The 14,482-nt window shown below is 47.2% G+C and overlaps 2 protein-coding genes across 4 annotated transcripts in view; one reads left to right on the top strand and one right to left on the bottom strand.

Annotated features, from left to right (window-relative positions):
* Positions 1-1,160, bottom strand: part of BCAP31 (B cell receptor associated protein 31) — a 164,279-nt gene extending 163,119 nt beyond the window's left edge. Inside the window, exon 1 of the mRNA XM_086940221.1 lies at positions 1,091-1,160. The gene's annotated coding sequence lies outside the window, so the exon portion shown is untranslated. The remainder of the gene's footprint in view (positions 1-1,090) is intronic.
* Positions 1,161-1,344: 184 nt separating this feature from the next.
* ABCD1 (ATP binding cassette subfamily D member 1) overlaps positions 1,345-14,482 on the top strand; it is a 184,368-nt gene continuing 171,230 nt past the window's right edge. For 2 of the 3 annotated variants that reach the window (XR_015300635.1, XR_015300636.1), the window contains exon 1: positions 1,388-2,370. Coding sequence is in view for 1 of the 3 variants with exons in the window: in XM_086940223.1 (XP_086796349.1) it covers positions 1,489-2,370 (882 nt within the window). In the remaining 2 variants the exon portion in view is untranslated. Of the gene's footprint in view, positions 2,371-14,482 lie in introns of all 3 variants that reach the window. The other variant, XM_086940223.1, reaches the window with a different exon arrangement.

A 14,482-nucleotide genomic window follows, 5' to 3' on the forward strand; every position in this document is an offset into this window, starting at 1 on the left:
GGAATACAATACTACAAAGTCTCTTCAGGACATGTTGTAGTCTTACAGAATTCATCTCCTTTCTGTGAGGGGGAGGATGCCTTTTGAGTTGTTAAGAGGGAGGTAATCATCTTCCAAGTTGGTTTCGTGGAGGTTAAAAAAAAGAATGAGTTGGTGTTGGGAAAGCAAATGTATCCATAAATGAGAAGGAAGGTAGGATTGTTCCAGGAACAGACCGAATATTCACAGGAGGGTGCTGCTAATTAAGGTAGGGCAGTATGCAGGGCTTTAAGTGGGTCGGGTCTCACCAGGTCTGAGCAGCGGCAGTTTTTTTAAGGGGGCCTCAAAACAGGTCTCTGCCAGGCTCTGTTTTGTGCCCTGGCACAGGCGGACTGCAGTGCTAGCAGACACATCTCTGTGCGCTGCTCACACTGCTTACTTCTCACTAGTGGATAAGATAGGGCATGACGTCATGCCAGGTGAGCCTTGTAGGGAAGGGGAATCCTTTAAAAAGAGTCATTTTCTCTCTGGATTTCCCTTCTCTTTTTGAAACTCAGGAGCAGCAACAATGTTGTGGGGTCACCAGGGCTTTAAGTGGAAGCTTTTGAATATTAAGGTGCAAGCCATAGTTGCTGCTTATTTATCTTATGAAACTAACAACCATTGACAAAGCCAATAGTCCTGACTTGTTGTAGGTATGATGGTACTTGTTGTATCATATATACGGCTGCAATGACAGAAACAGCAACATACATGTGGGGAGGGGGGGCACATTGTGCTAAGCACAGATTTTTAGCTTGTGTTTGTAAGCTACGCCCTTAATTACATTGGCCACACCCCTTTGAGCGACCCTCCTCAAACTTGAAGCCCTGGCAGTATGAGGGGGTGAAAAAAACAGCTTTTGTGGAGGAGGAGGCATCCCCTTTCTCGGAACCTTTAAAGTTATCAAAGCTTTGGGAGGTGCCCTCGAGTTGGAAGAATATGAACGGGTGTCAGGGTTCCATGGGTGGCGGTTGGAGACCTGCTGACCCGGGGGTCGCTGCGGGAGCTGCCTGCGCCGCTCCTACCTCACACACTGCATCGTTAATTAAAGAATAGTGCGTGCACCGACCTGCGCGGCCTCCGTCTCCCGTCGGCCCGGCGGGCGGACACCCACGGCTGCCTCTCCTTCGGCCCCCACGCTGTCATCCGGGGAGCGCGTGGCCAGTGTTTACACACACAAACGCACGTGCGGACTTCAGCCAATCAGCGCTACGAACATCATCACAGCGCTCTTGGATTGGTTCGGGTGATTCCAGTGCTCCAATAGGCGCTTACTTGAGCCCGGCCCGTCCCCTGACCCCACCCAGAATCTGTCCGGCCACGGGGTTGGCTGTGACCGACCCGGAAGCAGTGTGAGAGATGTCACCGGTGCCCTGAGTGCCGCGGACAGTTGCAGGCGGGCGGTTGAGCGGTCGGTGGCTGGGCCCTGTGAGAGGAACGACAGGCATGCGCTGAGCCTCCGCCAGCATGCCGCTCTGCCCCGTGCACATGAGCCGGGCGGCCCTCCTGAAGCGGGCGGCCGCCCTTGCCCTGGCGGCCTACGCCGTCCGCCGCCTCTACCCGCTGCTGCGCCGCCGCCCCGCCGGGCCCCCGCCTCAGGCCAACGGCGAGCTGGCGCCCCGCAGGCCCCGGCGCGACGCCACCGGCGTGAACCTGCTCTTCCTGCGCCGCCTGCTGCGGCTGCTGCGCCTGCTCTTCCCCCGCCTGCTCTGCCCGGAGACCGGGCTGCTGGCGCTGCACTCGGCCGCGCTGGTCTCCCGCACCTTCCTGTCCGTCTACGTGGCCCGGCTGGACGGCCGCATCGCCCGCACCATCGTCAACAAGCGGCCGGCCGCCTTCGTCTGGCAGCTGGCCCAGTGGCTGCTGATCGCCCTGCCCGCCACCTTCGTCAACAGCGCCATCCGCTACCTGGAGGGCCAGCTGAGCCTGGCCTTCCGCGGCCGGCTGGCGGCGCACGCCTACCGCCTCTACTTCCAGGACCAGACCTACTACCGCGTCAGCAACATGGACGGCCGCCTGCGCACCCCCGACCAGTCCCTGACCGAGGACCTGGTGGCCTTCGCCAGCTCCGTGGCGCACCTCTACTCCAACCTCACCAAGCCCGTGCTGGACGTGGTGGTCACCACCAGCACGCTGGTGCGCACCGCCCGCTCCCGCGGCGCCAACACCGCCTGGCCCGTCGGCATCGCCGGCCTGGTGGTCTTCCTGACGGCCAACGTGCTGCGGGCCTGCTCGCCGCGCTTCGGCCAGCTGGTGGCCGAGGAGGCGCGGCGCAAGGGCGAGCTGCGCTTCATGCACTCGCGGGTGGTGGCCAACTCGGAGGAGATCGCCTTCTACGGCGGGCACCAGGTAAGGCTCAATGGCTCTGTCCACTCTGGTGGGGCGAGGGAGTGCTGAACAGGGGTGGGAACTCGGTCTGCTTGGGCATTATCCCGACTCCATGCCCATCACAAGGCATCATGCCTGAGATCCTGCTCCCCAGCCCCAGAAGCGCACAGTGTTTTGACTAAGACCCCCTCTGCACAGTAAAACGCCAGGGCGCATCTGTTTTTATGGTCAGGAAGAGCTGTCATGTTGTCACTGTGTGTCTTTCTGTCGCAACGTCTTTATATGCAGGGAGTGCGTTCTGTGGTCTGGGAAACTGCCGTCTTGCTGTGGGTGCATGTTTCACCCATTGGTGCCAGTGTGTAGCATAATGGCAAACGGGCACTCTTCTCATTGTCAGTGAATATAACTGTGCCCAGTGAGGCCCATCTCTTGCTGTCGGTGCACATGACTCTGATCAGTGAGGCACCTCTCTTGGCATCAATGTATATTACTATGATCAGCGAGACCCCTTCCTTGCTGTCAGTGAATATAACTGTGCCCAGTGCGGCCCATCTCTTGATGTCAGTGTATATGACTCTATATAACTCTGATCAGTGAGGCGCCTCTCTTGGGATCAGTGTATATGACTCTATATAACTCTGATCAGTGAGGCGCCTCTCTTGGGATCAGTGTATATGACTCTATGATCAGTAAGGGCCCTCTCTTGCTGTCAGTGTAATGACTATCATCAGAGAGGTCTCTCTTGGGATCAGCGAGGCTCCTCTCCTGGGATCGGTGAGGATCCTCTTTTGATATCAGTGTATATTACTATGATTAGCAGGGCTCCTCTCTTGCTGTCAGTGTATATGACTCTATGATCAGAGAGGCCCCTCTCTTGGGATCAGTGTATATGACTCTATAATCAGCAACTCTCCTCTCTTGCTATCAGTGTATATGACTCTATGATCAGAGAGGCCCCTCTCTTGGTATCAGAGAGGCCCCTCTCTTGCTGTCTGTGTATAGGATTGTGGGATCATCGAGTTGTTCCTGAGGGTCAGTACTTATTCCTTTTTTTTGTTGTTGTCAGAGTTCATTTGGAGATAGTGGTCTCTCATCCAGTTGGCAACGCTGGCAGTGGCATTGGAGAAGTTGGTTTTGCTGTTGGCTGGGTCATTGGTGAAAGAGAGGATTAGTTGAGTGCCGTCCGCTTAAGAGATTGTTGGCTGTGTGATTTATGACATTTGCAAGGGGGGGGGGGGGTAATGTAGGTGCTGAACAGGGTGGGGCTGAGAGATGATCCTTGGGTCAAATGAGAGGCCACCTTACTATTGTTGACTTGTGTTTCTGTGGTCAGTGAGAGGCCCTTCAGGATAAGTTTCTGGGGTCATCAAGAAACGCCCCTCCAGCTGTTATTGTATGTGTGCCTATAGCCAATGAGAAGCCCCTCTTGATGATGGTTTATATCTCGATGGTCAGTGGGAGACTTGTCTCTTGCTTTTGGCGTATGTTTATGGCCAGGGAAAGTACTTCTTGATGTTTTGTTTCTACAGTCATTGAGATACCCGTCTGTTTGCTGGATATGTCTGTTTTGGTCGGTGAGATACCCCTGTCGTTGTAATTGTGTATTTCTGTTGGCCATCATATGTCCTCCATTTCTGTGCGTTTATATATTTCTCTGGTCAATGATGGGGCCCTCTCTTTAGCTTGAATGACTTTTTGGTTAGTGAGAGGCCCATTTCCTGTTGAGTGTGTTTCTGGTGGGTAAGATGCTCCTTTCTTGTAGTCATTGGGTATCTTTTTGTCGTCATTAAGGGCTCCTCTCTTGCTGTAAGTGTGAATCTGTGGTCAGTGAAATGCCATAAGGCTCATCTCTGCTGTGAGTGTATGTGGTCAGCTAGGTTCTCTCTTCATGCGAGTGCATGTCTGTGGTTGGTGAGAGGTCCCTCCCTTGCTGTGAGTGTGCATATTTCTATAGCCATGAGGCTCCTTTTGCTGCGAGTGTGTGTCTCTGTGGTCATTGAGGCTCCTCTCTTGCTGTGAATGTATGGGTCTATGGTCAGTGAGAATCCGCTTTCTTGATGTGAGTGTATTTGTCTCTATGGTTCACGAGGCTTGTCAGCGAGAGGCCCCTCTTGTTGTCTTTGGGTAGTAAAAATACATGTTTTACCAGAGTAAGAATGGCGATCACTGCTTGTGTTGCATGATTTATACGCTTTGAGGAAAGTTAAAGTTCTTCGGAGCGCCCCATAGTGTTTTCTCTAATGCCATACACTGTTCTCGAGTGCCCTGAAGTAGACCACCTCTCATTTACTCCTTTACCTTCGGTGCCCTGGTACGTTAGATTCCGCACCGATGACACTCACTATTTTAAGCATAGAGGAAATCCTGTCACTAATAAAGGAATTCAGCAGTGCCCTCTCTTTAATTGGCACTTGTGTGCATTGTTATTGACTGCGCCTAAGCACAGTGCAACCAGTGCCAGACTTTTATTGGCTCACACCCAACAGTTTCGAAACTCCTCATTTTGCCTCTGCTCAGCAGTTCGGTAACGAGCATTAGCAAAGCCACTAGATCTTGCTATATGTTTTAGCCGTGTTGTATAGCAGTGCTATGATGCAAACAGCGCTGGCCACACCATAGCCCTTTTCTTTGTTTACTTTCAGTCATGCTGCACAGCAGATGGACCGCTAAACACCATGGCTAAAATACATTGGCCGAGCCAGCAGCTCTTGCATAGGTGAGACTTATTAGCTTTGCTGAATTATGCCCCCCTTCTAGCAATAAAAACAAAGAAGGGATCATTGTCACTGGTATGAACTCAGAAACCGCAATCAGCCATTCAAGCATTAAGGAATTTAATTAGCATTTGCTGCATTCATCGTAATAAGCCAAATGAGTGCTTAAATAACACCTACCAAAATCTGGCCAAGTCCTCGATGTGAGCTGAAACCAAATCCGAATTTTTATACCATTTAATATAACCGACCCTGTCACGTGAAAATAATATTAATGGGGTCCTTCAAAATACCTCCGTCAGTTTGGTATCATTCAAACCCAGGAATCCTTTGTATCATGTGTGGTATTTTTTGCTAATGGGTTGCAAAGGAACACAGCTAACATTTCATGGCACCGATTGCTACAAATGATGCTTGAAAGGCTGATGACAGATTGTGAAATACAACCTTTTTGTCCGGAGATTATGAACAGCATCCTTTGGTATCACAAGCATATGAATCTACTCAGTTATCTTGGCAGCATATACAAAGTTGTGGAAGGCAGTTATGTTGATATATTACATTTTAGTGATGTTATTAATGTGTGGGAACAGCGGTAAAGGTGCTGGCATCTGTTACAGGGGCTGGATTTGGTGCTGATGGGAATGCAAAGCAGCAGAAAATTAATCAATGACAGGAGGCAGTTGCTGTATAACGCTTAGAGGGGCGTTTTGCAAAGTATTGGTTTGGAAGGTTCTCTTGCAGAACCTGTTGTCTTTAGTAGGCCACTATCGTTAAATCATTGAGTGCTTGAAAGGGTGCATCTAGGGAAGACTGGAAGCAGCAGCTAACAGTGGCTGCCTCCAGTCTCGTTGCCTTCTCTTGCATGCTTAAAAGGCAATACACTAACAAATTGAAAATGTTAAGGTGATTTTCAAATTGAACAGATTCCATGAAATCCGGAGAACTCCACCCAACAGCAAACGTAATGATATTGCTGGAAAATTGAAAGAAAAAGAATCTCCCCCAGAGCCAAGGCAGCGGATGCAACTACTACCAAAGCTAAACTAGTTTAATTGTCCTACACTTGAAGTGTTCGTTTGGTCGCAATAGTTTTCTTTCCCAGCAATAAAGTTGTTTGTTGGGTGAATTGAAACGGCACCCTTTGGAAGTATTGGTTTAAAATGCCCAAAGCTGCAGCACTATGCAAATGTGAACTAACGCCCTATTGTGGTGGAGGCCATGTAATTTTCAGTACATCCAAGTATTATTCTTATGACTGTCACCCACCCATACTACCCCCTTCCTAAATCCCACCAGAGGGCAGTATCCTAGCTAACATCACTTACCGGTCCTATGGAATTCAAGCTTGCTGGTCTGGGCATAAGCAACAAAGGTGCAGTTGTCTCATTCCACCAAAAACACCCATCGTACCGAGACACTGAGCTGATCTAGTGTAAGGGCGCCGCCAAAGTCAGACACTGATTTGTTACAACAAGCATTAACCAAGCCGGTAACTCTCCTCCATGAGACCATTTGGCAACACTGATAGAGCTTATATAATTAAATGGTAACTGGAACCATTTGCAGAGACTGGTAGGACATGAAAGCCAAACTGAAAAGAATCCGGGGAGGGGGTGGAACAGAAAAGACAGGAGTGGCAAGCAAAAACACATAGGAGATATAGGATAGTGGATACTTGTGGGGGAGAAACGCACACAACAGAGGCAATAGATGGGAAACAGCTGCTGTGATGGAGTGCTTGACAAAAAAAACTTTTAAAATCCATTTCCCTAACCAGCAACGACCAAAAAGAGGAACAAAAATCACTTAGTCTTGTTGCCAGTGACAAACTAATTTACTCAAGCCTCTTCTACACACTGACATCTTGCTGCATTTTAAGTCTGTCCTTGTCCTGGTTTTAATATGCCTCGGAGCAAGCTTATCCATAAAACTTTGCGAGTCTATCTTATTGCCACTATCCGTAGAGTGAGATTTAACATGCCACACACTGGTGTAAAGAGGCATGTCGAAGAAAAAGAGAGTAATAGGAACATCTGCTAGTAAAACGAGAAGCTTATGAAGACCTTATATTATTGATTAGGGAAGGGGTGGGATGCATGAAACAGATGCCCTCCAAAAACAGTGTCTGACATTTGATCTTGCTCTTTAAATGCTCAGCAAATGTGGCTAGATAAGGACAAGATTTACTGTCCTGTTTATGAAAACAGAGCAGAGCTCGAAGGGAGTGAAAACCGGACCAATCGTGTGAATTTCTTTTCAACAAAGAATAAAGTAGTTCCTGAAACAGTGGAGAAGTGTGACTCAATGGTTAGAGCGGCAGACCCTGATGCAGAGGTCTAGCCCGGGACCAGGGTTCAATTCCCCGCCTCGGCGGGTCTTGGGCTAAAAAATTCCACGGACCTGATAATTCTTGCCTCGGTGCCTATTCTAATCATAGAGTCCCACTCTGTAACTCTGGGCAATAGCTTGCTTAATCTCCACAACGGCCCCCACAACGCTAAGGATGCCTGGCCTTCACCCTGGGGGTGCCCAGGAGTGGACGCCTCACAGGGAAAGCCAGGACGGGTTCCACAGCAGTATTCGTACAAGCGCCTTGAGACCCTTGCGGGTGAGTAGTGCGCTATACAAGTATCAATTTACATTTACATTACATTACATTACAAACAGATGCATACATGGTGGCCAGTGGATTGATATAGTAATTGGTCCCTGACAAATGCATGCCATGGACCAGTTGGAGGAAAGAATAGGAGAGCGACGATGGAGCCAGCAACTTGGGTTTACTCGAGGAGAGCGTGCAGTGTCGGGCTGGGGGTTGGGCCTGATGGGAACTATGGCCTCAGTAGAGGGTACTGACGGAGACGATGAGCTGGTGGCTTTGAAGCATAGTTTGAACAGGGCAGTTTTTAGTTGCTACCAGAATGTAAGTAGGATGGGCTTGGATGCTGTGATAAGTCTGTAGTCCGACTACCTCCAGTACAGAAGTGGCCCTGAGGCCTCATCAGAGTCTTCTCAAAATACCTTCCTTTTCATTTTGAAGAATTAAGTCTACAAACCAATTAGACCCCAAGGGACTCTAATAGAAATCTGATATTCCTGAATTGACATGAGGGGCTGCCGCTAAGACTTTGTAGCTTTGCCCAGGTGCAAGGGGTTTGAACAGAACCGCTCATTGGCTGAGTTCAGTTGTGATTTAAAGTAGGTCGCTAATAGAAAATCGTCTGATTCTGGAACGAGCACTAAATCCAGAGGATAATTCATTGGTGAAATTAACTCCACCATTTGGATGGTATGATGATAGGAATTTGTATTGATGAGGTTTGTAGCCAATATGTAGTTCCATATAGATTTATTAAGTTCAGTTACAAGTAGATGAGTTGTAGAGATGCAGCTCCACCAGGAGCAGTCTGCCTGCTGCTCAGCTCTTAATCTGTCATCACACAGGCACCCACGCATTCCATTCAAGACCATCACACCAACATTCAATGCATCACATTCACACTGGCTGAGCAGCTAGGGAGAAAGTAACCAGATAAATACAATACAGAACACTACATGATTGTACCAGCTGATTGCCTATCAAATTTGCACTTTCTCCAAAAATCAGTGGGTTTTCTAATATCACCCATATCTACATCATGTCCTGGATCTTGGAGACTTCACTGCACGTGTTTCTAGGATTTGTAACTGGCCTCCCTTCCTCTGTCACTGCAAGTGCTTCAATGATTAATAACTGAACCCACTCCTCCTGTCATTGCATGTGTATCTGGGATATGTACGTTTCTGTACTTCAGCTGACATTACCCTTGTCCAGGATTGGCAACAGACTCCTTCAGCTGTCACCTCATGTGTAGCAGTACCTGCTTTTCTCTTGATGTCCGTGTAGGTTTTCTGAAGTCAGAGGGCATCTGTCGTCTTGCTGGCAGTGTTTGTTTCTGTGGCCAGTGAATAGCACACCTTGCGGTTGGTGTACTAGCTTTTATAGTGCTTTAAAGACACTGTCTTCCTGTCAGCATGCACTTATTGATGTTGTGATGCAGAGCATAGAAATGCATGCACCACCAGCATGTCTTAGTTACTGATAATTGACACCACTACGAGGCTTAACTGTGTGTAATAATGGGAGTTTGCTACTGTGCTGAAGTTAAACAAAAGAAAAATCGAAGTCCTAGTGGTGATACTGCATGGAGTGTAAACTATGTTAATACTCCAGGACAGCACCTGGAGAAGAGTCCAAAGTTATTACAGCTTCAGGGTTGAAACTTTGCTCTGCGGGCAGAAACTGTAACAAGCATTGGCTTAGCCAATAGGTCTCGCCTTTGGGGCCTTATAAATGTTTTAGCCATCCATCACTTGATGTTGTTGCACCAAGGATATTGTGCTAGATAACTAAACACTTTTAAGGTCCCAAAGGCGAGACCTCTTGGCTATGCCAATGCTTGTTGGAAATCTGCTGAAACTCATGTCCTGTTGGGGGATGAAAAATCGGTCTCCTTTGCTAAAAAAAGATAGGTGATTGCTACCATTTTTTGCAAAAATACAAACTCAGTAAGACTAAGATTATCAGTCATTTGAAGCAAATAAAGATCAAGGTGCCTACCCAACCCCGCCCTCCCCCTTAAAAAAGACTAGGATACGAGTACCAGTAATCCCCTATTTCAACAGTAGTGCCTCCTGAGCAGAACCAGAGTCAATTGAACCACAGTACCCAAGACAATTGTAGTTCAAAAAGCTATGGACGAAACGGAGCCAGTTGAACTACAGTATCCAGCACACTTGTAGTTTAATGGCTATGGGCAAAACGGCAGCGTCATAGAGGGCATGAAATCATTAACAGGGGCTAACCGCATTAAAAAGGAAGACCGGGAAGGGAGCCCCCATACAATTACGGCAGTGGAGGGGGTCCCAGCATGTGCAAATGCAACACCGACCTCCTGATGAAGTATGTCGGCCCATTATAACACTACTGATACGAACCGCTTTGAATAAAGATGGCAAAACACCCAAGATGATGACCGGAATGTTGCACAATGGCAAAACATTCACCCCCAGTCACAGATCTGGGTTTAATCCATCATTATTTTGCTCACCAAGCCACCCCAGTTCAGCCATATGTAACTCAGTCTTGACCCTGTGCCACAGTCCAGCCTGAACTGCCAAGCCATGTCTTCCCTGGACGGGAATCGAGCATCCTAGGACCGGTTTCTGGCTATCAGCCGTCTTCAGCCAGGATAGCTTAACTCCAGTGGGGTAGTGAGCACGGGACCCACGCCTGGGCATGCCCTTCCCACATAGGGTGAAAAGCAAGACGCCCGTGAGTGCTGTGCTCTCCCTGCCACTGGAATCAAGCTATCCTGGCTGATGAGGGCTGAATGCCCGGAACCGGTCCTAGGATGCTTGTTTCCAGTCCAGGGAGGACCTGGCTTGGCAGTTTGGGCTGGACTGTTCCCATGGGGCACAGGGTCAAGACTGATTTGCATATGGCTGGGTTCAAACTGGAATGGCATGGTGAGCAAAACATGAACCTAAACATCTGAAGAGAGACTTTTCATTGACAATTTTTTTACTGATTTGGAGTGCTCGGAAGAACCTATTTGTATCTATTGTTTCTCCACCAGTGTGGATAAATTTGGGGTTGTGGTAACCAACTCCCTATCTTTTTGGAGCACCATTGATGTACTATTTGTTGTTACTTTCCCTTGATATGCTGTGCGCCTGTTTTGCTTACCTGGTTACCGAGATTTATTTCAGACACAGGGCAGCCGCGTGGGTAAACATGAATAGAGATAAGGAAGCTCAAGAGCTATTTAGCAACCTAGTTGCAAGAGGTTCGATTGGTGCAGCTCCTGGTACCTCTCAGAATGTAAAGAAAGAGGGTCTTAGAGCGAAGTTTGTGAAACTTGAGTCACTTAAAAGAACCAAACTTAATAAGTGGTGGGATGCTGAAACATTGAAACCGTACCTGGCCCTCAATAGGATACCTTGTGGGTTGAGGTCACAGATCATACCCACGTATGAGGATTTAGAACCTGATCTGTACATTACTTGGGAGAAAGAATTAAATGTGTGTATACATTTGCTAACCGTTTTGATTATTTGATGACAAAGGATTTGGGGTCAAAGCAGAAGAGTAGTGTCCCATCTAGCAGCGATGTAGATGCATCATCTAGTAATTTGTCTAGTAGCAAAAGTGAAGATTTAGTTGAACTTACTGGTGCTCCTAATTTGGAGAACAATTTTTTACAGGAAGTGTGGAGATTGACGATTGGGAATCGAGATACAGGAAGCAGGAATCGAGAATTGGGTGTAAAAAGACCAGGAGAGGGAAGAGAGGAAGGGGAGGAGCCAGGAGAGAGACATGGGATGAGGACCAGATCTTGGAAGAAATAATAAGACCAGAGGAATTGACGGTTAACAAAATTGAGATACACAGTTGTGTAAACTGTCCCAAGCAGTTAGCCCTCACTTTGATGCCTGGTGACACACAGTTTAATGTTTTTTGTCGTGCAAACAATTCCGTTATCAGCAGTGTATAACATAATGTGATTAAATCCTCCTAGGGGAGTAATGCCTCATTTATGTTCTTGCAAGAACCCTCCCAAAGTAGAGGCATTGTGCTAATGTTCACCGCATAGAAAACTAGTATCCCCAGAATGCTGACTATTAATGTGGTTGCGACCGCACACTGAAATGATGCTTTTGTAACAGTTCTTCTGGACAGTATTCCTTGCAGGTGGTTCATAATTGTGAGTTATTATATTGGTACATATGCAAGCCATGAGGGGCGCCTCATACTGATCAGTTACCATGACAGCAAGAGTGGTACCGCTGTGGTGACAAGTGTACTACTATCTTCCTTCTGATCAAATGAAGCGCAGCAATAAAAAGTGGCACTCGTTGACCATAGGCTCCTCAGAGCGATGGGTGGAGAGCTTCAGTTAATCTCCTTTTATCTTGTCCGTGCCATTACAGAAAGACCTGTGGGTGGGTGGGGGTATTGGGGATGGGGGTTGTTCTAGCTGGTAGGTCTAGACTGTCCTATTGGAGAAGGAACAGGTCTGATTTGCAAGTAACTAAATCCTGTCTGGAGTAGCATAGTGGTCAAAAGCAATGACTTGGAATGCAACAAGAGTAGTTACTATTGACTACTATTAATACAGCCATGCCGCCAGTCCGTTTGTTTTTCCGAATGGTTATGTGGGCATGAGTCCTGTTGTCTTTGTTGCTAGTTGGAGATTCCTATCCATGGTGGTTCGTGGACTGCTCCTGTGGGCTGTTCTGTAACTAGCGCTCCCAAAAGCCGCCAGAATTCCACAGATGGCAACCCTACAACCCCCCCTAATCGCCATGATTACTTATTTTGATTAGCAAAACAAAACCTATTCCTCCTCAGAGGGGAGGCCCAGAAAAATGACCAGTTGCGAAGTCTACCAAATGGAGCCAAGAGCTTCTTTGATTACCTGCAATATCCTCTCCTATGTGTGTACAAGTCTATAAAAGATCAGGTACTTTCCTACTTTGCCTAATTTTTTTTTGGTTGAGCCTATGCAGCGCTGTCTCTTACAGACATGTTGTATATACTTTGTGGGTTTACAGCCCGCGGCGCCTATTGCTTTTCATTTGTTTCTTTCAGTGTCCTATAAAATTCTTGCTTCCAAGTGGTTAATCTATCCTATTTGTCCTCCTTTGTGTCGGTTGATCACTCCCACGAATCAGCACCCTATTACCTATAGCCTTACACTTGTCCGATTTTAGCATCTATAAAAGGGACATCTTGTTCCTTTGCAGCCTGGCCTTGACCACACTTAGCCCACTTGGATCCCTGCAAGCTATGCGCCCCACACATCTTGACTCCAACTCCCCAACTCTCCACCACATCACTCAGCCCCACAACAGCACTGTCCTTGCTTTCTACCAACAAGCATTGCCATAGCCAATAGGACTCACATTAGGAAAGTGTAAGCTATTGGCTTTATGAATAACCATGCTATTAATTTATATATTTTCAAAGCCAACACATATTCAAAAAATGTCATTTACAATACCAGTATCTCACACTTTCCTAATGCGAGACCGATTGCATTGCAAATGCTTGTTTTTCTTCTCTCTTTTCTCAGCTCCCGGCTGCTGGATAGCTGAGTGGGCTGTACCCCAAATGTACTTCTGGTTGACTAATTTCTCTGCTGGTTGTATTGCCACCTTTACGCTCTCAAGTGCAGGAAATCTTTGCAAAATCTTCCCTTTCGCCTATGCTTTCTAGGCCGCACCAGAGTTTGTGTTTGCGCTGCCACTTGCAACAATCTATTGTTTCCAAAAAAGCAAACCTAAAAAGAAGCTTTTGGCTCGCCTATTGCTTACTGTTAGTTGGCTTTACTGTCATTCCGATTTTCGTCCTTTTCCTTTGTAAACCTATATTGTCGTTTATCTGTTTCACTTTGTCTCCATGTGTTTTTCTTCCTTCGAGCATGGACCAATTGCTGATTGATTTACTTGATTAGTGTTCTTTCACACTGCGTATGCTCTGCTATTGTTGTGTGGGCTTTTGCTTGCAAGACAACTTGAAACCAGCAGAGCTGAAGCTTTCACTTCCCGATATTTCAAAGAACTGAGGGCTAACCTCTAACAATACTGAAACTTTGTGACATTTGACCAATATCGGAAACCTATATTTTGGTCTCTTGTTGCTTTAATTGAGTATGAAGCTGTAAACATACTCTTTGTTTAAGAATGCTGCCATACAGTATGTGTTTTTCTACTTTGATGTTTGCCTTTGTCTCATTTATTTGTTTGTTAGCTCTTATAATTCAGAGGATGTTTTATTCATCATCAAGCATGCATTGATTTGAAAATGTTTGTATTACCTTTACCTCTAACCACCCCTGAGCTCTCTCGCCACGTTTGCCTTTCACCTCTACCTACCACTAAGCCTTCAATTCACCCTCTCCTTCCTTTACTGTTACCCACCCCTGAACCCTCCATGTGCTGCTAAGAGTCTGCACCGCTTCCTCCATAAACTGGCAACCCACCACAGCTTTGTGTCTCACAAACCATTGCAGTGCTTAAGCTTGGACTGACATTTTTCACACCCTATTTAAACACTTATTGTGCCAAAAAGTGCATATCCGTTGGTAAGTGCCACATACCAGGAGGATTGTACGAATGTAAAAAGTGCATATCCGTTGGTAAGTGACACATACCAGGAGTATTGTACGAATGTAAATTGTATTTGTGACCTGAGGAAATCCTGATAGAGGTGGAGCCATGGGTATTTGGGAGGGGCAAGGAGTGGCCATAGGAATGTGGGCAAATGCCCACAGATTTTTTTTTTAGGTCTCGGCCTAGCGTACACTGCGCAGCAGTGTTGGCGCAGGCCGAGATTTTATGTTATCTCAATACTGTGTACTTGAACCCGCCCC

This window comes from Lissotriton vulgaris, chromosome 10 (genome assembly GCF_964263255.1).
Source record: "Lissotriton vulgaris chromosome 10, aLisVul1.2, whole genome shotgun sequence".
NCBI lineage: Eukaryota > Metazoa > Chordata > Amphibia > Caudata > Salamandridae > Lissotriton > Lissotriton vulgaris.